The sequence below is a fragment of the Mustelus asterias genome, chromosome 8, assembly GCF_964213995.1.
Source record: "Mustelus asterias chromosome 8, sMusAst1.hap1.1, whole genome shotgun sequence".
Lineage (NCBI taxonomy): Eukaryota > Metazoa > Chordata > Chondrichthyes > Carcharhiniformes > Triakidae > Mustelus > Mustelus asterias.
The window spans coordinates 55,805,148-55,828,442 of record NC_135808.1 but is presented as its reverse complement, the minus strand read 5'-3'; the positions used below and the strand labels follow the sequence as shown (position 1 = coordinate 55,828,442).

The following is a 23,295-nucleotide window of genomic DNA, read 5'->3' as shown; positions in this document are numbered from 1 at the left end:
AGGGCATAGATAGAGTGAACAGTGGGAAGCTTTTTCCCAGGTCGGAGGTGACGAACACAAGGGGTCACGGGTTCAAGGTGAGGGGGGGCAAGGTTCAACACAGGTGTCAGGGGGACGTATTTTACACAGAGGGTGGTGGGGGCCTGGAATGCACTGCCAAGCAAGGTGATTGAGGCGGACATGCTGGGATCGTTTAAGACTTATCTAGATAACCACATGAACAGACTGGGAATAGAGAGATACAAAAGAATGGTCTAGTGGGCACATGAGCGGCGCAGGCTTGGAGGGCCGAAGGGCCTGTTCCTGTGCTGTATTGTTCTTTGTTTACAGAGAGTAGTTATTTTGATTTAACCACTAAAAGATGCTGAAGAGCAGTTCATACTACTACTCACACACTTTAACAGATTATGAGGTGAGGTACTCCTCTTTGAGTGGTTAGGTGTTAGTACTCGGAGAAGCGATCAATCTCCGCTTCATAGCATGTATAACAATGGAAAAATGGCAGGGGAGATGAAGTGGTGCTGAATGGTGAGAGGGCAAACTGAAATGAAGGAAAAAGCTGAAGTTTATGTAATGTATGTATCAGCTCATTGTTATCTAGATTAGCAAAATAGCAGTAAATGTAAAGAGTGCTCCACCATTGGATGCTGACCTTGGTTCAGGAATTTATTTAGACACTTGCATTACCAATCATTGTATTGAAACATTATCACCATTCTATGTTTTGTCTCTATAATGTTGTTTTAGTGAGGAAAAGAGAAGGAAGGCATAATGAGACTTTTAAAAAATGATCTTTGGCCAGAATTGTATTGTACAGCAAGGTGGGAAACAGGGACAGGAGTAGTCCATTTAGCCCCTCAAGCCTATTTCTTCATTCAGTGATATCATATCTGGTCTGCAGCCTATCTCCATATACCTGTCTTTGCCCATTATCCCTTAATACCTTTGTTTAAAACCTATCAATCTCAGTTTAAAAATTAACAATTGATATAGCATCAATTATCATTTGAGTGGGGAGGCAGTGGCATAGTGGTATTGTTGCTGGACTAGTAATCCAGGGTATTGCTGTTGAATCTGGGTTCAAATCCCAGCATGGCAGATGGTGAAATTTGAATTCAATAAAAGAAATTGAATTAAAGTCTAATTGTCGATTGTTAAGACCCCTTCACAAACGTCATTTAGGGAAGGAAATCTGTCGACCTTACCTGGTCTGTCCTATATGTCACTCCAGATCTGCAACAAAGTGGTTGACTGTTAAATGCCCTCAGGGATGAGCAACAAATGCTGGCCCAGCCAGTGATGTCTACATCCCATGAATGGACATAAGGAATAAGAGAGTACCAAAACATTTGTGTGGAATGGGTTTTCTTACTTTACTTCCAAAAGTTACGGTTCTTGTATTTTAACTATTGTCGCTAGTCCTAGTCTCCCCCAGTGAGTAGAATTTGTTTATAACTCTCTACATTAACTGTCACCCTTAAATTCTTGAAAACTTTAATCAAGTCACCCGTAATCTTTTATGTTGCTAGTTTGTGTAATCTCTCCTCATAATTTAACTCTTGGAGTTCTGGCATCATTCTGGTAAATTTATGCTGCTCTTCCTCCAAGGCCAATGTATATTTTCTAAGGTATTGTGACCAGTACTGTTCATAGTAGTGGTGTGGCCTAACTAGGACTTGGTGCAGCTGCGGAATGATTTCTGCCCTTTTGTATTATTTTCCTCCCGATAGAAAGGCCAGCATTTCATTTGCCTTTTTGATTATTCCCTGATATTCCCATGATATTTAAATAATTTCGATATCTAGGTCCTCAAATTTCTTTGGACCTCCACTGTTTCTAGCTTTAGGAAGAACTTTGTTAAATCTCTTACAGGTCCAAAACGGATCACCTGACATTTGCCTACATTGAAATACATATGCCACAATTTCGCCCATTAATCTATCAGTATCACTTTGTAATTCTATGCTTCCATTGTCACGGCAAACAATGCCACCCACCTATGTGTCATCAGCAAGTTTGGACATGTGACTTTCTATCATCATCTATGTTGGCCATAAATATGATGAATAGTTGAAGCCCCAACACAGCTCCTCACGGCATACAGTAGTGACATTCTGCCAATTATTCCTACACTCTTCTTCCTCTCAATTTCTCAACCAGCTCGGTAATTTGCCTTCAGTTACAAAAAATTCAACTTTACCTAACTTTCTCATTAGGGACTTGATCCAATGCTTTCTGGAAGTCCATACAAATAACATCCATAGACATTTCCTTGTTGACTACTTTAGTCAACTCTTCAAAAAAATTAAATCGGTTTCACTATGCAAGTCTTATCTTCAGGAGTCCATGATAGCTCTCCTTGATCAGTTGAAAGTTTTCAAGGTACCCAGTCACTCTGGCTGGAATGTTACGGCCGTTCATGACGGTCGTGACCATCCTGCTGCAGTAAACACAGGTTGGCTGAGCACCAAATTCTCTGACTTTGCTGCAGCAGGAGCATGGTGTGAACAACAGGTAAGATCGTGCCTCCTATTTTTTCTGATAGACTCCAGCAATTTCCCAACAGTGGATGTTGGGTGAACTGGTCTATAATTTTCTCTTTTCTGTGTCACCTTTCTTAAATATTAGAGTTACAAGCACAATTTTCTAACCTAAAGGAACAGTTCTTGAATTGAGAGGACTTTGGAAGTTTATGGTTTGGGCGTCTTCAGTGGTCACACCACTTTCCATTAAATCCTTGGCTTAGAAATAATCTGTTCCTGGGAATTTGATGCTCTTTGGTGTCATTATTTTCTGCATTCATATTGTTTTGCTGACATAACAAAGTGTTGATTTTGTTGCCTCTTGCAAGTTTCTTTTCATATTCTCTTTTGTAGCTTTTTGCCTCCCTTCACAGTGGTTCGCATCTTTCCCAGACACCTGAATCTGTGCCTTTTTTTTTTCATTTTTGTCTTATACAGTTTCTCTGTTCAAGATTTGAGTTTTGTATCATGATTTGTTTTATTGACTGAGAGAACCAATTTATTTTTTAATATACTATGTTCGACTGTTGGGTGTTTCAATTTAAAGGAGACCAGTTTGTGCAAATTTACTCAAGCAAGGGCATCCATTGTCTATATACTGATTATAACTGTAATTATATATATGTGGAGAACCATTGTGGCTATGGAGCAATGACCAAAGATGCCTTGTCAAATCTGCTCTGACTAATTGAATTTTCAACATTAAATATGCAGAATTCTCCTGAAAACGTTGTTGAAGGAAAGAAATAGTAAACTTCCATGATATTTGTGTTTTTAATCTTCCCAGTAATTTCGACCTTATTGAAACTATGTGCATCGCAATAACACAGTGAATGTGCCCAAGTTTGGTATGGGAAAAGGACCTTAAATTGCTGTTAGATTCACCAATTTCAATGCTCAGGTGACTGGGCAAAGCAACTAAAATATGAATAGAAAGATACTACTTAGACAATAGTACACATGTTTTCACTCTCAGTACATTATGTTGGAGCTTTGCAGTTCATAGAGCTACCATCTTCAATTCTAGCCATCCTGCCTGAAGAAAGATGTATGAACATTGATGAAGGTATGAAACAAGTCAAAACTCTAGTCACAGGTTTAAAGCAGATAAACTATGAGAGAAGATTAGAAAATAATCTTGTCAGGGTGTGTATATATGATATACCATATCTCAAATGAAACTGGAATATTTTAACTTTATGCCTGTTGGTCCTAGCTTAATTATATCAACGGAAAATAAATTTAATGCAGATAATGAAAACTTCTCTCAAAAACAATGGTACAATTTTGTATTCATTTGCCAGATTCATAGAAACAAAAAGCACAAAGGTCGTTCAAAATTATGTATGCTGAGGAGAGTGGAAGAAACGAGCTTTGATGGGCCAAATAGTCAGTTTTTACTCCTGGATTTTGTGTTGTTAAATAAATAAAGATAACCCACTGCTCCAATGATCCTTTGGATGACCAATTGATAGTTGCGTTTCTGTGAACTTTTTATGTTTTTATAAATCTGCATTATTTTAAACATGCATATTTTGACCACCTTTTTGAAGGAAAACAGATTTAAGAATGAATTTTACTTAAAAACAATCTTAGAAGATTGCTTTTTAATTGATGACTTAAGGTATTAAGACTTTATGATTTAAGACATTAAGACTTTATGACTTAAGACATTACTTAATAGATGTTTTCAGAGGTCATGTTTGTTCCAAATTTAAGTTTGGCATGAGATGCAGCAATATTCTTCTATCAGACTTTACTGAGTCAGAAAGATGGTGTTTTCACAGCAGAGACAGTTTTTCCTGGGACATGTTTGGCATTAAGGCGAGGAAATCACCAACTTTCTCAGTCAAGTCACATACATAAAGAGCAATTCAGCAACTACAGCACCAATTTTGTCAAACTTTTCTCTATAACTTGCCCCATTATTCTCCAGTTATGAATGCTGGTGTGTAGTACCACAAGATGCTGTTTGTGTTCTGCAGTTTTAATTTAAATCAACACTTTTGCTGCTATCAGAAATTGACTGAATGCAGAGTAATTGTTCTTTAAGAGGAGATGCATTTTCATTGTAAAAACTGCTCCATGTTTTTGATGGTAGCAATAAATGTCCAAATAGAATAATGAGAATGTCTTCTGATGAGGATTGTACATTTAAACTTACTTCTATTTTAACATTTTAGTCTAAATAGAAGACTGTTTTGATCCTGAGATTTTAAAACTTTCTATCTAATCTGAGAACTTCTGCATTCCTTTTCTATTAAAATTAAACTTTGATGCATGTAGATTTAATTTAAAATATTTATTTCAATCTAACCTCAATATTTTCAGCATTAAAATAAAGTATTGTGGATTCCCCAAATGTTCTTAAAAATAAAGCTGATACATCTGACAGCAGATTATTAAACAAACAATTGTCTGTTATAACAAAATACAACATTAATATACATCCAACTATTGAGTTATAACTGTTTTTTGTTGGGTTACAATGTAATCTGGTTAAACTTGTGGCACACATCTAATGGCTTCCTGTATAAGAAATGCAGTGTTTTCTTTAGGATGCTAGTTGTTCAACAGTACTAGTGAGCATTGAATACAGATGCACATAATAATGCCACATGGACCCTTGCTTTTTCCTGTAGCTTTTTAAAAGGTAATGAAACCATATATGTAGGTGCAATGTCAAGTGATTTTTCAACATTGTTAAACAAAATACTTCCTTAACAAAATGCTTCCTTAACAAAGTACATGGCCTGCATTTGAAAGAATCTTACATTTTGATACTATGTTTTCATAGTTGTATCCGCTGGGGGTATGTGACATCTTCTTGACAGTACTATTCAGGCTTGACCATCATTACCGTGCTTTTCAGAGAGTAGGAACCCCCTCGAAATTCAGCCCAGTAAACTCCATCTTGATACTTGCTGCGATAATGACCTCCACGATACCACACTCCATTTAAATTAGAGTGTGCACAAGCATTGTACCACCAGCCACCTTTGTGGAAATGAGCACAGTTACCTAAGGAAGGAATAGAAAGTTTATATACATGTTCCTGCCGAAGCAATCCTGCCAATGTCCGTTTGACAATAAGCAAATAATCTGTTTTAGTGTTCATTAAGCAATTGAGCACAGCACCAGGGGGAACTCTTCTTTGAATAGTTCCATAAAGTCTTGCCTATTTGAGAGGGAGCACATGCTGTGTTTTCAAGTATCATTTAAAAACGCATTTAACTATAAATAATAAAAAATCTAAAGTTTTATGTAAAACTTAAGAACTGAGTGTATGATTTCAAAATGGGAACAAATCTGTGGGACCTGGTTCAATTATCTGTTGTCCTCTAACCCTGCTACACCTACATAATATAATTGATCCTCATTCTTCATATGGAATTCCATGGAAGATCTACCAAGGAAATTTCAAGATGAATATTGGTTTGTTACCAAGATCACAGGCTTTAGAGAGGTTCCAAACTTCATATTTCAAATATTTACTTATTACATGTTAATTTGCATTACGTCTATGATAGCCAATTAACTTTGAATTAGTGTGATAGGAAGTTATTTTAGGTGTGATCTTACCAGTGCGCTGCACCGTTGAGTGGTTTGGTGAGGCCACAAAATAATGTGTGATGCTAAAAATTAGATTTGTGCCTGGCGTCAAGCAGTTTGGTATCTTCCCAGTCACAATTTTCTAGCTCAAACCACTTGGCGCCCAAAATGGGCATGAAACTTATTAGCATGCATTTGAATGGATTATGGCTATCACAGCATGGCTGCTTCCCCCCTCTTGGACAATTCCCACCTCTCCAGCATGACATCGCACTGGCGCGAACCACAGATGCACCATAAAAGTCTGGATTAGGCGTAGCAGTAACAAAGAGGAGTGAAGAGGTGAGTACCACTGAATACCAACACCTGAAGTGTGGGGGCGATTCTCAGCCACTGCCGTGTTGTGGGATGGGGTGGGGGGTTTGCATGGGTGCAGGAGTTTGGAAGGTTCATGTTGGCTTGGGGTCCTCAGATCAGGGATTGCCACTAGTTTGGGCCTTGCATTGTGCGCATTTTCCCTGGCCACTGGCTGACCCCTGAGGGGTTTCACATGAGGTTGACTATCAACCCCAGGAATATCATTCAGGTTGCCCTGCCAGGTGGCCGATTGCAGACATTCCATCCCAGATCCCATGAGCAGTAATAAGGCCCAGGGTTGGCAGTTGTTGCCCCAGTCAAGAGAGTTTTGCAACCTTTAACATGAGTCCTCACACTGCATGGACTCTGTGGTACTGCCTTCGATTGGAACTCATCTCGTGATGGTCACAAGGGTGCCTCTCCACCATCTCCCTGAACTGCAAGCCATTCCTGGAAGCCACTACACCATACATCCAGATGGGTGCACCCATGTTTATGCTTCAGGGTTCCCAATGAGACCCCCACACAGCCACCCATATGGCTCCCCATGCTTGCCGTGCCACAGATGTGTCAACGGTAGGTAACCCATTGAGGTGGCACATGACATCGGGCTCGTGTCAGGGTGCTGGCGTCCAGACTCATGGGGACACCGGTTGTTGAGAGGGATTGACCCCCCCCCCCCCCCCCCCCCCCCCCCGAGACCTAGGATGTATGGGATCCGCATGTCCTTCGATGGGCCGATGGATGCCAAGACCCACGGCAGACTGCATCTAAGTAAGGAGACAGTGTGCCACATCATGGGACAGGGGGACACCTGCTCCCTGTGGCAGTGAAGGTCACGGTGGCCCTCAACTTCTATGCCATCAGGTCCTCCCAGGCCTTCGGTGGAGACCATTGTGGCATTTCGCAGTCCTTTGTGCACAGGTGTATCCATGAGGTGATGGATGCCCTGGCAATTACATCCACTATGATGTGCGCTGGGCTCAACAGGAAACTCGGCTGCAGGCTTTGCGTTATTGCCGGGATGCCCCATGTGCAGGGGGCTGTAGATGGCATGCATGTCGCCCAGCAGTCCCTGCATGACCAGGCACTGCGCTTCCTCAATAGAAAGGGGTTCCACTCCTGAACATGCAATTTGTGTGTGACGCAGAATGAATATCATGCACGTGTGTACACGCCACCCAAGAAGTGTGCATGATAGCAACATCCTTAGGAGCTTGGACATTACTGGTCTCTTTGAGGACCCGCCTGTTGGAGAAATTCATATGAAGTTAGAGAAATTTCAAATAATCAGGGATTTAAGACACTAATAAAATACTAGCAATAAGTGAAATGACCTCAGATTAGACTCAGGCTAACAGGGGAACTGTCTACATGAAAACGGTATGAACACAGTAAGAGATTTATATAAATATTAGATTTGAACAACTTTCTGATTTAAATATGTATTTTGGTTTTTTAAAATGTATTAGCTGTATTTTTAAAGTAATTGTACACTTTAGCCAAAAGCAGGCTGCTGTGAGGGATGATGGGATGAAGCCATAACACACAGAACCACGTTCTTTGGAACAATGAGACCACAGAATGTGCATAGTTTTATCAGCAAAAGTAACACATAGTTTGGTTCCCAAAGCCACTTTCTGAATAGGGCTGTTCAAGTGTCCTGATAAGACGGTTCTCAGACGTGAGAATTTTAGCGGTCTGGTTCGGCCATTGACATTAATGAGAATTGGTGGGAACAATAACTTCGACCTTTGTAACTAAGCGTCTGGGGTTGCTAAGCTACAGGGGGAAGAAGCTTCCGGATTCTACGGACCAATGAAATCCCATGATGTCAGAGAGTAGAATACAATTGTCTAAGGTATATGACAATTGTTAACAGTGATTGACTTGTACTAATAATTGGTTCATAACTACTGGAGAGGTGGGAGAAGCAAACTTGAGAAATGTATAATTGTTTTGACGAATGTATTGTAACCTCAGAGTGTTATTGGACTGCTCAAGGCCTTCTGTTGTAGTAAGTCATTGGACTGTCCAATGGGGGACAGGAGATACCCGCTGAGGTCCTGAATGATGGACGATGTGGAGACACGCTAAATGAGGCCCTCGCTGCCATCGCTGTTCATCATCAAGCAGTGCATTGGACTCCTGAAGATGTGGTCCCGCTGCCTGGACCGCTCTGGCGGTGCCCTCCAGTACAGGGGGGTCTCCCGCATCATTGTGGTCTGCTGTGCACTTCACAACCTGACAACAGCAGCAGGGAGACATCCTGGAGGAGGGAGAGGAGGAGGAGAGCAACCGGGTGGATATCACTGAGAATGAGGAGGGGGTCCAGGAGGATGTGGAGGAAGAGGCCAAGGAGGAGCTGGAAGGATGGAGGGCAGGCGGTGGCAGCAAGATTCCGGCAGGGCAGAGCGATGACGGAGGCCCTCATCAGCAAGGCTCACCCAATAGCAGGTATGGAGTCCAGCAGCTCCCACCCCCACCACCCACCACAACTGGGAGCTTTAATTACAGACTTGGTGGGCCGAAGGGCTTCTATCATGCAGCACGACTCTGTGCCTCTATGTGTACAGTTGGGGTACAGTCATCCCTGTGGGAGGCGTATCACAGACAGATTAGTCACAGCTGTGGGGTGCAACATTTATTACTGATTCTTAACAGCGCAATAACATTTATGTGATTCTTAACAGTACCTATTAACCTAACCATTACCAGTGCAGTCCTTCTCCCGTGCCTTCTTGGTGACCCGAAAATGGCTTAATTTTATGAGGCCTACTGCTATGTCTAGGTGCCCCCCAGGATGCACATTAGAAGCGGAGCATTCCACGCCCCGTGGCCTGTGATGCTCTTGGCGGGCATCCCCAGGGGGCTGGGACCTGAAGGGCCCTAGCCGACCTTTGGGTGTCACGGATGTATCTGTGCCACCCTGTTCAGCCCACTGCCCATGAGATGCTCCAGTGTCAGAAAATGGGAATCGGAAGGCCTGAGGACAGCTGGCATCCCAGGTGTAAGGCCCAGACATGGGCTGTAGCCCTTCCTCCTCCCTTGGGGTGCCCATGGGCCCCTGGGACACTTCATGGGACACGGGCAGCTGGAATGAGCTCCAGAAGCCTCAGTGTCATTTGGCTCTGCCAGTCCTGGAGGCCTAACTGCGTCTGCTCCATGGTGTGCAAACCCTCTGCAATGGCCCTCTGAGACTGGGTTAAGCTCTGAAGCCCCTCAGTGACAGCGCTCTAAGATCGGGCCAAGCTCTGGAGCCCTTCAGCGTTAGGTCTCTGAGACTGGCCCAAGCTCTCAAGGCCTGCAGCCATGGCCCACTGTCTCCAGAATCCCTGTGAGGCCCTCAGTCATGTCCTGCTGTATCTCAAGAATGCTCCGAGACCCTCAGCATCGTCTGCTGTGCCTCGAGCATGCCTTGAACCCTGCCATCTATGGTGACCATTTCCTGACCCAGGCTTTCCACTGCAGAGGTCACCCTTGCAGTGTTTGCTTGGATGCCACACAATGGCGGCACCATCCGCTGCGACTGAAGGCTGTGGGACTCCTCTAAACAGCCTCGCAGTTGCTGCAATGTTGCTGATAGTCCGTCCTGTAATCCCCAGCAATGTTGATGTATCTCCAGCAGTTTCAGAATGATGGATCCCAGTGGCCAAGCACCTGGCTTGGGCTCAGCTAATTCCTTGCATCTGGCAGACCTCTGCATGCCCGAACACTGGGGCGTTCCCGCCTCCACCTGATGTGCACCTACAGCCGTGTCATGCGCACCAGTATGTGACCCAGAAGCGTCACCACTAACATATCCCACAATGGTGACTGTATCTGCGCAGGTGGATTGTGTGGTTGATGCCTATGTCGACTGTATGGTGCTGGCCTCAGAGGATCCCTTGGGGCCTTCCTTCAAGGTGTCGTCGCTGCTGTTGTCCAAGAGCAGCAGAGGGGCAGCAACTCCAGACAGGCAAGGCGAGGTCATTTCCTGCAACAAAGGACACATGGCTCAGTGCAAGGGAGGGACAAATATCTAGGCAGTATGCCGCTTACTTGAGATATGTTATAATAAGACTTTGCGGATCTTTTTGTGACTTCCATGACATACGCCGACCTGGCTGTCATTCACTGTTCTTTCCGCTGCCACCCCCGACAGCTCTAGTGCTCTTTCCTCAATGAGAATGAGGAGACGCAGCTCGGGGTACCCATCTCTGGTCTTCTCCCATTCCCACCGGTAATGCGGAGACAGAAGGGGGATTGTAAGCCTGGAAGGGCTGGAGATGTTGGGGTTGTTGAGGGTGGGGATAGTTGGGTGGTGTATGTCGGAAACATGCTTCGGCAGGCTGGGGTTGTGATGGAGGATGCTAGAGTGTTGGAAGCAGGTGCTAGGGGTTTGGGTTTGAAGGCCACGGGGTGTCAGGGAGTGGATTGATGTGGACATTCCAGGCGCGACGGACGGGACCGACGCCAGGGCGGGATGGACACTCACCCTTCCTGACCGAAGCAGGTTGTTCATCTTCTTGCGGCACTGGTCGCTGGTCCTCTGTGCCAATGCACAGGCACTCACTGCTACTGCCACGGCCTCCCAGACTTCATTGGCAGCCCGACCTCTGGATCATCACCCATCTTAGGGGAATAATATGGCCCTCCTCTCAGTTCACGATGTCCAGCAGACAGTCCAGCTCTCCCTCCGTGAAGCACGGTGCTGCTCATTGCAGTGCCATCTACCTGGCAAAACTGACTGTGGATCCATTGTTAGCACTTATACTGTAGCTTGCCCTTGTTAACAGCGCTCAGCTGCAGCCAATTTTGGCAAGTCGCAAGTCCGGAAGGTTCATGGCAGCAAGAATCACATGGGGAGGCTCTTTCATTGCACTAAGTGTTGATCGGGGCGCACCGAAAAACCGGTGTGAATAACTCCCATTTTCTTGTCACTGCAGAACTTTGAATTTCTTTGCTAAGATCACACCCTTTGTGTTTGAATAAGGTTCATCAATAGAATTAGGAAAGGAAAGTTGGGCTAAATGAAATTGAATCGAGCTGCTTAGAATAGAACCACGAGGTGTGGTAGATTAGTGGCTCTTGCAGTTAGAAGAATTGCAAAAAAGGCAAGAACTACATGCATAAAGGATATCTATAAAAGAATAGCTGAGCACACATTTGAAATGAGATAAGAATTTTTCTGAGGCATTAGATGACACTTGGTAGCTAAAGCGGAACAGAAAGATTGTGCTATTCATTAGCTTGGGTGCATTACAAAAGCTTAACTCAATATCAAGGCTAGTGTAGACACTCTCAAAAGACACAGAGAATGGGACCCAAGGCTATGGTCTTGGATACAGTAGTTTAGGGATGTGCAGCAAAATGTTGGCTTTAACATTTAATTAAAATTCATGATGTTGCTTTTGTAATTAATTTTGCATATACTTTTGGCATTACTTTGGCTATCCACAAACTCCTGGCCGTCAGTCTTGATAAAAGGAACTACTTGATCATCTCGACTACTTTCCAGATGTTGTGCTGATCTGAATGTTGTTCTGTTGCTCAATAGGAAAGTGTATAAACCTTACATTACCTAACTATACTTTATTAATCTGTTTTCATGATCCCTCTAAATGTGCAGCTGTATTTTTGAAAATTGTGGGATGCTTGTACAGAGTTGCAAGCACTTAAATAAAAATGCTTTTGATTTCTTTTCCAGACTGATTCCTCCACAAAACATGCTGAAGCCATAAATTCCCCTGATGGAACATGCTGTTTTTCCATATATCCTGAGTCCTAAATTGCATATTTGGCTTTCAAATGCATGTGTGTTGTCATAGTCACCAGTGGTTTATCTGTTAACCCTTTTAACAACCCATACTGTAAAGATGAGCTGTGTGCTTCATTAATTTATAATGCCCACATGAATCATCGGTTGATGAGTGTATATTTTAGTAAATATTTTCAGTTTCACCAAAATTAGGTGGAAATCATTTACGGTCAATACCATTATTTTTAAAATACGTAGGAAAATCAGTTGCTCACTTCAGTCCTGAGTCTCACCATTAAAGTTTTGGATTGTCAAGTTTTGACTATCAGACTGCAATTAGGCCTGGGCTTGCAGTTTTTTTTAATGGTGTAAATCTTTTGATCTAATAGTTTTGAAACTTCATCGTGCTGATGTCTTTTGTGCTCATTTCACATTGCAGTAGTTGTACTGTGGTAACCATGACTCAGGCAGGAGCACCAGAATATAAACAAGATTGTGGGACTGCTAAAGGAGCAGATAACCACCTCCAGGCAGTTTTCTAAAGTGCCTGTAGGGGGCAGCACTGCCAGAATTAGCAATCTGTCCACTCCATCCTGTTGTTAGCAATGCTTTGAAATCAGTCATCCAATATAAATGGAGTCAGGTCCCACAGTGCCTCGAATGCTTCAGAACCCATTTTGAGAAGAAAGGTCTGTGCAATGTAAGGAAGGACTTGGGGATAATGAAACAAATAAGTTTCTTTCACCACTAATTTAACTAATTTACATCACGAGTAACTTCCATCATATTTATACTTCATATTTACATTGTCAAATATGTCTTCTATACACAGTTGTTCAGTACTACTTCAAAATGGTACCTGAATAAGAATCTCTGTCTCTGTCAAGTGTTGTAAACTGCTTGCCATTGTGCCATATTAATGAGTCTCCTGCATTCCCTTGATAGCTGCCAACTCGTAGCCTGTAGTTATCATCTTCATCCTCTGTTCTGAAGGCACTGTACTCAGCAGAGACTTCCTTATCATTCCAGTCTTCCAATTTAATATATAGTTTGTAATTTCCCTGTGCAGTCAGCCTGTAAATATTCTCCAGTCCAAGCCAGTGTTCCCCATCAATGTTGCCAAACCCTCTCTGAAATCAGACAAAATCTCATCAGATTATAATCACAATTATATATCCTGTTTTCACACAGATGTGCTTTATCCTAGTAGCTCATTAAATTGCTCAGTGCAGTCTTTTATTAGGAATGTATTTTTTATGGCACACCAACTATTTGCATTGCCCTTAGGTTTACAATGTTTTTGAGACAATACTGAAATGGTCAAGAAATAACTTTACAAAGCAGATGTGAGCTAATTATTTTTATGAAAACTTGGACTCCTTCGTTACTACTTGGATAAACAGCATAGTAGTATTTCATTGGCTTTAAACAGTGGATTAAGGATGCAAGGAATTTAGTTATTTTCATTTCGCCACCCAAAGTTAAGGATTTAAGTCAACAATGAAAATGAAGACATTATGGTAAATCTTTGCAACATTCATTATTTAAACTTCTTTGAAAACTTTAACTCTGCAACATATACTCCAGCAAATTTATGCACTGAATAATTAATGTGCACTGTTTTGCTAGTTACATATTTTGAGAGGCTAAGATACAATCAATGATAAAACAGAGAAATTGTCTGAACAATTGAATCATTTTTGATACTTGTGAAACCATGGTAAGGGCTCAGTTATCATTGATAACTGAAGATTTATCATTATTCTCACATATTACAGACCTACTCAACTGTTGGGAACCCACAACTAACATCATGCTGTGGCTTCACATATCCAGCCAGACTTGTATTCTCTTTCAGTTCTTTATCCCAAACAGAGACAGCTAAGTTTGGTGAATTCTTTGACTGACTAAAAGGACAGACAGCACTACACGGTTTGCACTTAATTTTGCAGTTTTTTATATGTCTACAATTGAAAATAGTATCAATCAGTAGAGCTCTGGTTGGTGGAAAGTTTGTAACCTGAGTAGGCGTTTCTATTGCAGCTTGCCCATTCACAATTGAAATCTCCACTTTGCTTTGAATCATAACTGTGTCTCTTTGAAGAAACATTACAGGATCAGTTGCCCAGGCACCTGGCAAACTGGCAATCAAGCAACATTGTGGAATCAGGAGTGCATTAGGGCAGCGACTCGAAAAGAGATGAGATGAAAACCAATTCGCCAATGAAACGAATAGCCTACTGTTTCTTTTTGTTTTCCTTCACCATTTGCCTTTGCTTCTATCTATGTTTTCCTGCCCCTCTCTTCTGTTTCATAGCTATCTTATTGAAAAGTTCTCACACACTGCCTTATTTAAAACAAAATGAGTCTGTAGATCATGTTTAAGCTCTATCAATTGTGAGAGGGTTTTGAAAGATTTTGGAATCCGAGGTGATTTATTATGCTTGCAGTTGATAATTCTGACATTATGAGGGCGATCTTATCTTCTCGCTCCTTTGGCCGATGGGTGGGGAGAGCTGGTAAGATCGTGAGGTAGGCGACTGTGGCGACTAGGAGATTTTCACTGTAACTTCATTACAGTGTTAATGTAAGCCTACTTGTGACACTAATAAATAAACCTTAAACTTAAAATCGGGTTTGCGCTCGATTTCTCATCTATCGTGATCTTACCGGGCCTGGATATCTGGTGAAAAGGGCACGAGGCTGATCTGAATATTTAAATCAATTTAAATGTTATTACTGAGCCCGGGACACAATTGTCCGAGCTCACTTGTCTTAACGGTCTCGCCGATGATGGGCCTCAACGGGGACCTGTGTGATGGCCCTGCCGGTAGACTGGAAGCTATTGAAACCACCAGGAGGTTGGGGGCAGGGGTCAGTGACAGCCTGGCACCCTGGTACTACCCACTGGGCATCCTGGCACTGCCAGCCTGGCACATTAGCAGTGCCCACCAGGCAGTGTCAACAGGGTGGGGCCTGAGGGGGGGTAGGGCCTCCTGGGAATGGGCAAGGGCCTAAAGGGAGACGAGCGGGGAGACACCGCTGCCTGCAACTGGGATCGAAGAGGGCGGACGCTGCATACTGTGCAACCGGTGATCAACCGGGAGATGGGAGAATCTGCATGCGTGATTGCACACTCTACTGTGAGCTGCTGGCTTTCCAGCAAGCTTAGGCCCCGCCCCCTTCCCCTGTTGGCAGGAAACAGATTTAGCAATATTTTCTTCACAGAGTGGCGTAAGATTGGCGAGGTTGATCTCAATATTTAAATCAATTTAAATATTGTTATTGAGCCCGGAGCACAATTGTCCGGGCTCACTTGTCTTAGCAGTCTCACCGGTGAAGAGCCTCAACAGGGACCTGTGGGATGGCCTTGCCAGTAGGACTGGAAGCCATTCAAATCCTCCAGGAGGTCTGAACCTCCTCCATTTTCATGCTCATTCAAGACTTAGCTTTTTTTTGCTAAGATCGCCCCCGTTGTTTCTTCAACCAGAAATAGAAACCTCTCACATCAATTTTTGAGTAAAGACTTGCCTCCTAAAAATACTAATGAGCCATGACTGCAGTGATTAATCTGCAAAATATTAATATTAGTACACTCAATGTTTTATAAGATTGGTTTAGATAGAATCAGAAAGATATGAGCACAAAAGAAGACATTTGATCTGATGTCCAGCCAGACTTGTATTCTCTTTCAGTTCTTTATCCCAAACAGAGACAGCTAAGTTTGGTGAATTATTTGACTGACTAAAAGGACAGATAGCACTACACGGTTTGCACTTAATTTTTGATTAACTGTTGATTTAGATTTCTGTTGATGGTGCTGTACTAATTAATTTTAAGCCTGAAATGACTTTGTGCCTTCATAGACTTGGAATTCATGCCTGAGTTGAGCACTGAAACTTTTTGAGGACCAAAACATTTCTGGATCAAAATCAAAGGGAGGAACAATGTTGCTTCTATAGTTGAATATTTTGGTGAGGCTTACTCTCCAGGCTCCACAATGGAAAATAGAAAGGCTTCTTAGAGGGCTGGAACTTGTGAAACTGTACCTCAGCATAGTCACTATCTTGAGAAGATATAATATTAGAAGTCTTCACAATAAGTTTGAAAATACTTGGTGAATTGTTGTGCCAAATTAAAATGCTCGTGTTGGCTTTAAAAGAATTTCAAGGTCAACAATCTTCAACATCCAGTTTGGTTTGGTCACTTTAATTCAAAGTGTGTGTTTGCTTTTTCATGCAAATTTAGCATTTATTTTCTGATGTTTTGGTGCAGAATTAGAAGAATATGGTTTGGGACGGTTAGCAGACCATTGTCTACTTGGTTGTCTTGGTTGTCTACTTGGTGCACTATCTCTTGTCAGATTGTGGTAATAAAACACATGCACTGGTCTTGTTCACAGTCACTTTGTTGAAGCCTAAGGGAACTATTCTTATGCAAATGTCAGAAATCAATTGAGAGATAGGTGCTGATGCCTTTACCTGTGCTCTTTTGAGCACAGCTACATGTGAGAAGCATAGAATTGGTGAATTTACCTGTGTGCCTTTATCATTCATAGTCATAATGTTTCCATTTATTATGATAATATTTTAGAAATGGAAAGAACAAGTGCGTGAAAGGGCATTGGGTTTGGCATGGGCCTTTTAACACCCAGGATTGAATAGTAGAGCAAAGGTTTAATTTGCGTAATGTTTATGCGAAGTGGGTTTGAGCAGTCTCACTGTAGTTCCGAAAGGTCAACTAATCTGCCCAAGCAGTAAACTGGTTTGACAATGTCAGCAGTCTCTTAGAGTGAGGCCATGCTTGTGCCGGCTCTATCAAAGACAAATCCAATTTGTCAGAGTCCCCTTCCTGTTTCTGTAGCTTTCTTTTATACATCCAACTAGCACTGTAGGGTTCATTCGTTTTCAACAGTGTATAATGGGTCATTGGGCATTGAAGTGCCATAACTTGGCGTAGGGTGCATAATGGGCTATGTGAATGGGTGGAGGGACAAAAGTTTGATGTTGGGGCATGAGGGGCCATGGCATGGGTGCAATGGCATAATATGGAAGTAGGGAGAATGAGGGGCCATACAAGTGGGTGGAATTACAGAAATTGGCATAGAGACATGAGGAGCTATTGTGGGTGGTTGACGGGTATAATGGAGTATGGGGATTGTTTAGAGGGTGAGGACCAAATGGCCTGTGTGTTTTTATTTTAACTGGGACGAAGTCTCGCTGCATCAAGGCAGGCCTTTTAGACATCCCATCTTTTCTGGGTCAAATGGCCCGACTCCAGCCTGTGCAGTCCCCTAGCTATGAAGATCCAGCTTTTATAGGCACATTTTCTGGAAGCGGATGGGCTGGTTTTTTTAACTCCCGCTACCCATTTCAAGGATGAATGCACAGGCCTATGACTCTGTATGGGCCTCTGTGTCTAAGGGTGTTAAGTGAGTTGCAAAATTAAATCATTGGAAATGCTGATGGTCATTTTGGAGGAGTTCATTGGATTGGCGATAAGCTGACATAGTGGGCAGAGTTTTCCCAAAATTGCAAAGAGTGCTGGATCAGGCGAGAACAGCTGTGTGAAACTCACTGGCTTCGCAGATGACTTTTTAAACAGCATTCTGCAATTGCAAAGTGCTGGTGAGGATCACATAGCCAGCTTTTGGCCGGGGGCGGGGGAAGAGGGGTGGATGCCTAAAAATGACGGCAACACTGGGCTTCTCAGATCAGGCGCCCGAATCCCCAAATTATATAATAGGAACGTAAGAACTAGGAGCAGAAGTAGGCAAATTCAGCCCTTTGAACCTTTTTTATTAGAAATATATATATTTCCTCCTTGAAACCATTCAACGATTCAGACTTCCCCACACTATGGGGCAGCGAGTTCCATAAATTCACCCCGCTCTGCAAGAAGTAGTTCCTCCTCATCATCTCAGTTTTAAACCTACCGCCTCTCAACCTGTGACCTCTTGTTCTAGATTGGCTCACAAGAGGAAACATTTGGTTTAGATTTACTTTATCAATACATTTTCAAACTTTATATACCTCGATCAGATCCCCTCTCATCCTTCTAAACTCCAGCGAGTATAAGCCCAAACTGTTTAATCTCTCCTCATAACGTCAACCCTTTCATCTCCAGAATGAATTCAGTGAACCTCCTCTGAACTCCTCCAATGCCACCACATCCTTCCTCAAATAAGGAGACCAAAACTGGACACAGTTCTCCAGATGTGGTCTCACCAACACCCTATACAATTGCAACAGCATTTATCTACTTTTATACTTCAGTCCCTTTGCAATAAATTTCATTTGCCTTTTTTATTACATGCTGTATCTGCCTACCGACTTTCTGCAATTCATGAACATAGACACCCAAATCCCTTTGCCCAGATGCATTTTGAAACTGCTTTCTAGTTAGGTAATAATTTGCCTTTCTATTTTTTCTGCCAAAATGGATAACCTCACACTTGCCCGCATTAAACACCATCTGCCAAGTTTTGGCCCTTTCTCCGAGTCTATCTATATCCATCTGTAGAATCTTTATCTCTTTATTGCCAGCTTTCCCACCTATTTTCGTATCATCGGCAAATTTTGCTATGTTACACTCTGCCCCTCTTTGAAGATCACTTATAAGGCCCCCCCGACCCCCAGAGATTGGGAAATCGGGGACCTCTTTCCCCACACAGAAATCGAGAACCCCCCACAACACCAACATCGGGGTATCTCCCCCTCCCACATTGTCACTGGGGCTCTTTCATTCCCCCTTTTGAAAACCAGTCGTGATTTTTGGCAGCATGATGTCACGCCACCAGGGAGAGAGGATACATCATGGGTGGATGCTATGACGCCAAGCTCTTTAATTATATTGAAATTTTATTTAAATTTATTAAAATTCACGGAAATCAGGTTTGCACCCTCACTGGGCATGAACCTGATCATGTCACTCATGAGGCGGTGGGGAAGACCTAAAGCCGAGATCTTGCTGGTGGAAATCCCATTTTAGCCCTTGCGAGATTGAGTGGCCATTACAGGATTTACACCTATGGCGAACGGGATCATAGAATCATAGAAACCCTACAGTGCAGAAGGAGGCCATTCGGCCCATCGAGTCTGCACCGACCACAATCCCACCCAGGCCCTACCCCCACATATTTTACCCGCTAATCCCTCTAACCTACACATCCCAGGACTCTAAGGGGCAATTTTTTTTTTTAACCTGGCCAATCAACCTAACCCGCACATCTTTGGACTGTGGGAGGAAACCGGAGCACCCGGAGGAAACCCACGCAGACACGAGGAGAATGTGCAAACTCCACACAGACAGTGACCCGAGCCGGGAATCGAACCCGGGACCCTGGAGCTGTGAAGCAGCAGTGCTAACCACTGTGCTACCGTGCCGCCCTCTCTAGATCTCGCACGATATCTATTGAAAAGCACAGCAAAACAAAGGTAGGTAACGACACATGCATTCGCCTTGCATGAACAACTGAAACTAATGAAAATAACTTATTACGAATAGATTCAGGATGTAGAATTTTCTTCCACGTGCAGTAGTTGAGGTGAATAGTATAACTGCATTTAAGGGGAAGCCAGACAAATACATAACAGAGAAAGGAATAGAAGAATATTCAAGACTAAATGAAGTAGATTGGGAGAAGGCTCATGTGAAGATTAACCAGATAGGCTGAATGAAGTGATTTAAATTCCATGTAAAAGAAAAAACTTTTTGAGTAACATCAAGCGCTTCTTTAGGAGAGAATGATCCGGCCTGCCCAATCTCTTTGTAGGAATTATGTAATCACCTGACCATAAAGTTCAACCCCCTTGATAGTATTTTTCATCTTTAAAATGGTGATGGTGCCTTCTATGTCAAAGATAAATATATTGCAGAGTGGAAGGTTCAGTTCTTGGGTGGTTAACCCTAAGCTTGTTGATTGTTTTGCAAAGTGGAACTGCAGTCAATCTAATTAACTTTACTTGCTCAAAGCCATTCCTTATTGCAATGAAAAGAGTCTACTGCAGGAAAAAAAATGTCAAACATAATTTTATGCAAGCTAGTTAGAAACATCTCCTGCACGCAGGTTAAATCAATTCTCAATGTTAAGATCTCTGTAGATTCCGATAACTTTTAAGAAGAGATTTGAGCTTCCAGATACTATCTGAAAGAATAAAACAAGATTTCATGTTTTAAAACTTTTACTGTAACAAAAACACTATTGACCAAACCCTTTTTTAGGTAGGCAACTTATACTTTAAATTGCATAAAGTAACATTCCTCTTTTATACTTATCACCCATGACATTCTCCATGGAATTACAGTCCTTTTAGCAAGCAGTCCACAGTTGCTCCCACCTTTCAGTGGTTTCTTTATCCTTCATTTGCCAAATAGTAACTTCAACCGACCATCTCCAGGTGTGTTCCTCAGTTTTCGGAGAGTTTCTTGAATCCACCACCAGCAGTTAAGCCTGTTCCAAAAATTATTTTCTTGACAAATCTCTCAGAATCCTTAGATGGTTGCAGGATTCCTCTGTTTGAACAGAGACAGTCTCCCTCCCACTTCCAGCCATGGTAGCTCACAAAGTCAGTTAGCCTCTTCTCTCTGCTGACCACACAGAAATTTTGTCTGTGCAATTCATTGAAGCAGGGAAACCTGTAACCTGATCTCAAAGATGGCTTTATCTGCCCGCTTCCCCATGGCAACATGAAATGCAATAAACATGCATCGAGACAAAACTGCAGATTAGCTATTTTTGACCTCCACTGTCTTTCATCTTAGAAGTAAATGAACAGTTAATAGCATAACCGTTTACACCTTAGTTACTTCAACATTTTTCTGAGACTTTGAGAGGCCAGAGTCTACTGATTGTAAACACAAGAGAGTACTGTCATTGACCCAAAACCTGGGTCATGCCTATCCCGGAGAATAGTGTGCGAGACCAAAAATTCGATTCGTGCCTGGCGCGAAACAGTTTGCAACTCTCCCAGCCCCTTTCTAATGCAGAAAGGACATGAGGCTCATTAACATGAGATTGACTGCATTTCAATCTCATTAGTGAGTTTGGCACGTGGCCGTCCCCCCTCCCAGGATGCACCCACCTCTCTGGCGGGATATCACACAGGTGTGAATCACTACTGGTCCTATAAAGTGTGGTTCAGGTGCAACAGTTGTGAGCACAAGCAAGGAGGTGAGTACCACTGAGCACCAACCTCCAGGGTGCAAAACGGTGGGTCAGCCACTGCCATGGTGTGGGGGCCCCCATGGGTGCAGGGGCTTGGGTGGCTCGGGTTGGGCCAGGTGTCCTCAGGTCAGGGATCACCACTGGGTTGGGCCTCCTGTGGCGAGCATTCTCCCTGCCTGATGAAAGCCCCCCCACCGAGGAATTGCATATGAGGTTCAGTTCAAATTCCACTAATGTTGCATCCTCCACCCTGCTCCGTGGTTTACCAGGGACATCCTATCCCAAGCCCCAATAACCATCACAAGTACCAGGTCTGGCAGCTGTCGCCCCAGTCAAGGGAGCTTGGTAGGTGTGAACACAGCTCTGAACACTGCATGAACTCTGCAGTACTCCCTACAATGGACACCTGCCGCAAGGAAGTCAGGAGGGCACTTCCCTACCGTCTGTCTGATTGGCATGCCATGCCTGGAAGTCAATCCAGGTGGTGCACGTGTGTTTATACTGTAAATGTTCCTCAATGAGGACCTTCTCACAGCCACCCTTATGCACAAGATGAGTGCTCGAGCGATGAGCCCAGTCTGCCTCATACTGCTGCCAATGGCCTGAGGTATCAGGGGTCCATATCCGCGGGGGCTGGCCATCCGGGAGGACAACATCGCAGCACACATCAGTGACTACGCAACTGCACTGGAGGTGCAGAAGGCACCATGTCGTATCCTGCGAGGGGATGGTACATGTGGGATACCAGAGGTGACCATGCTGGGGCATGGGCAGTGCCCGTGGCCACTGAGGTGATGATGCAGTAACCGCTGACAACTAATTGAGAAGGCACATGGCACTGGGAATGGCGCGGGTTTCCAGGGTTCAGATGCATGGGGACATAGAGTGCTGGGAGGGATTGAGGGGCCCGGGATGGATAATCTTATGGACTGTCTCTCCCTCTGTCTTTCCCACACCCAGCCCAGAGCAACCATGAATTTCAATATAGAACTAGCAGATGTGGTAGCGATCATTGTTGTTGCTGTAGCAGCCAACAGCGATTGCCCACCAAGGTAAGGCAAACCCAGGCCGGAGGCCACACCAGGAAAATGGGTCTGCTGATCCGGAATGTGACAGCAGCCCTGAACTTCTACGCCACTGGGTCATTCCAGGGCTTGAGCCGGGTCCTGTATGCCCCCCCATCACCCCACTACCGGCCGGAGGATCTCCGTGACATTTACATCAGGGTGATGGGCCTAGGTTGGCTGTGCCAGCAAATGCTTATCCAGGCAGGAGGGTGCTGATGACTCACTCTGAGGCAAGCTGTGATGTTGCCCTGATGATGCCAAGGACTGATTCTTGCCTGTCTCTGACTGCACACAGACACCTGGGCCCATGTCTGGGTGAGGGCTAGAGGCACCACTGTGCGGTCCGCTGCTCAGAGGGTGGCGGAGGGGCTGGCAGAGAATGAACTAGAGGATGACAGACTGGTGAGTTGCAAGACAGCGATGGGGGCATTGTTGGAGAAGATTTAGAAGGGGAACATGAGGCTCCAGTTGGAGAAGTGTGTTGCTTCAGGATGAGCAGCATGACTTTGACAGGGGGAGTTCATGCCTGACAATTTCGATAGCAGGTTTCGGAGAAGTAGTTAGATGTGTGGATGGGATAGTTGCGTGGCATATGGGACATCTGCTTGCAAGTCGTGGCATAGAGTACGGGGGGGGGGGGGGGTGGTGCATATTGTCACTGTACGGAATATTGGTCAGGCTACAGCTGGAGCACTGTGTCTAGTTCAGTCACTTCACTATAGGGCGGTGCGGTTGCAATAGAGGGGGTACTGCAGGGTCACCAAGCTGCAGCCTGGGATGGGGCATTGGTGCCATCAGGAGTGACGGGATGTGATTACATTATGTTCTGTAGCGCAGAGGAGGCTGAGAAGGGGGCCTTTGTCGGGGTGCAAGGGTTCACAAGGGCTGCGG

General features: G+C 43.8%; 2 protein-coding genes across 6 annotated transcripts in view; one reads left to right on the top strand and one right to left on the bottom strand.

The window, feature by feature from the left end:
* ralgps2 (Ral GEF with PH domain and SH3 binding motif 2) overlaps positions 1-23,295 on the top strand; it is a 515,898-nt gene that overhangs the window by 275,718 nt on the left and 216,885 nt on the right. The gene's annotated exons all lie outside the window — the stretch shown is intronic.
* angptl1a (angiopoietin-like 1a) overlaps positions 2,950-23,295 on the bottom strand; it is an 84,784-nt gene continuing 64,438 nt past the window's right edge. Inside the window, exons 4-5 of the mRNA XM_078218009.1 lie at positions 13,031-13,301; positions 2,950-5,543 (exon numbers count right to left, since the gene is read on the bottom strand). Coding sequence (XP_078074135.1) covers positions 5,359-5,543; positions 13,031-13,301 — 456 coding nt within the window. The 3' untranslated portion in view covers positions 2,950-5,358. The remainder of the gene's footprint in view (positions 5,544-13,030; positions 13,302-23,295) is intronic.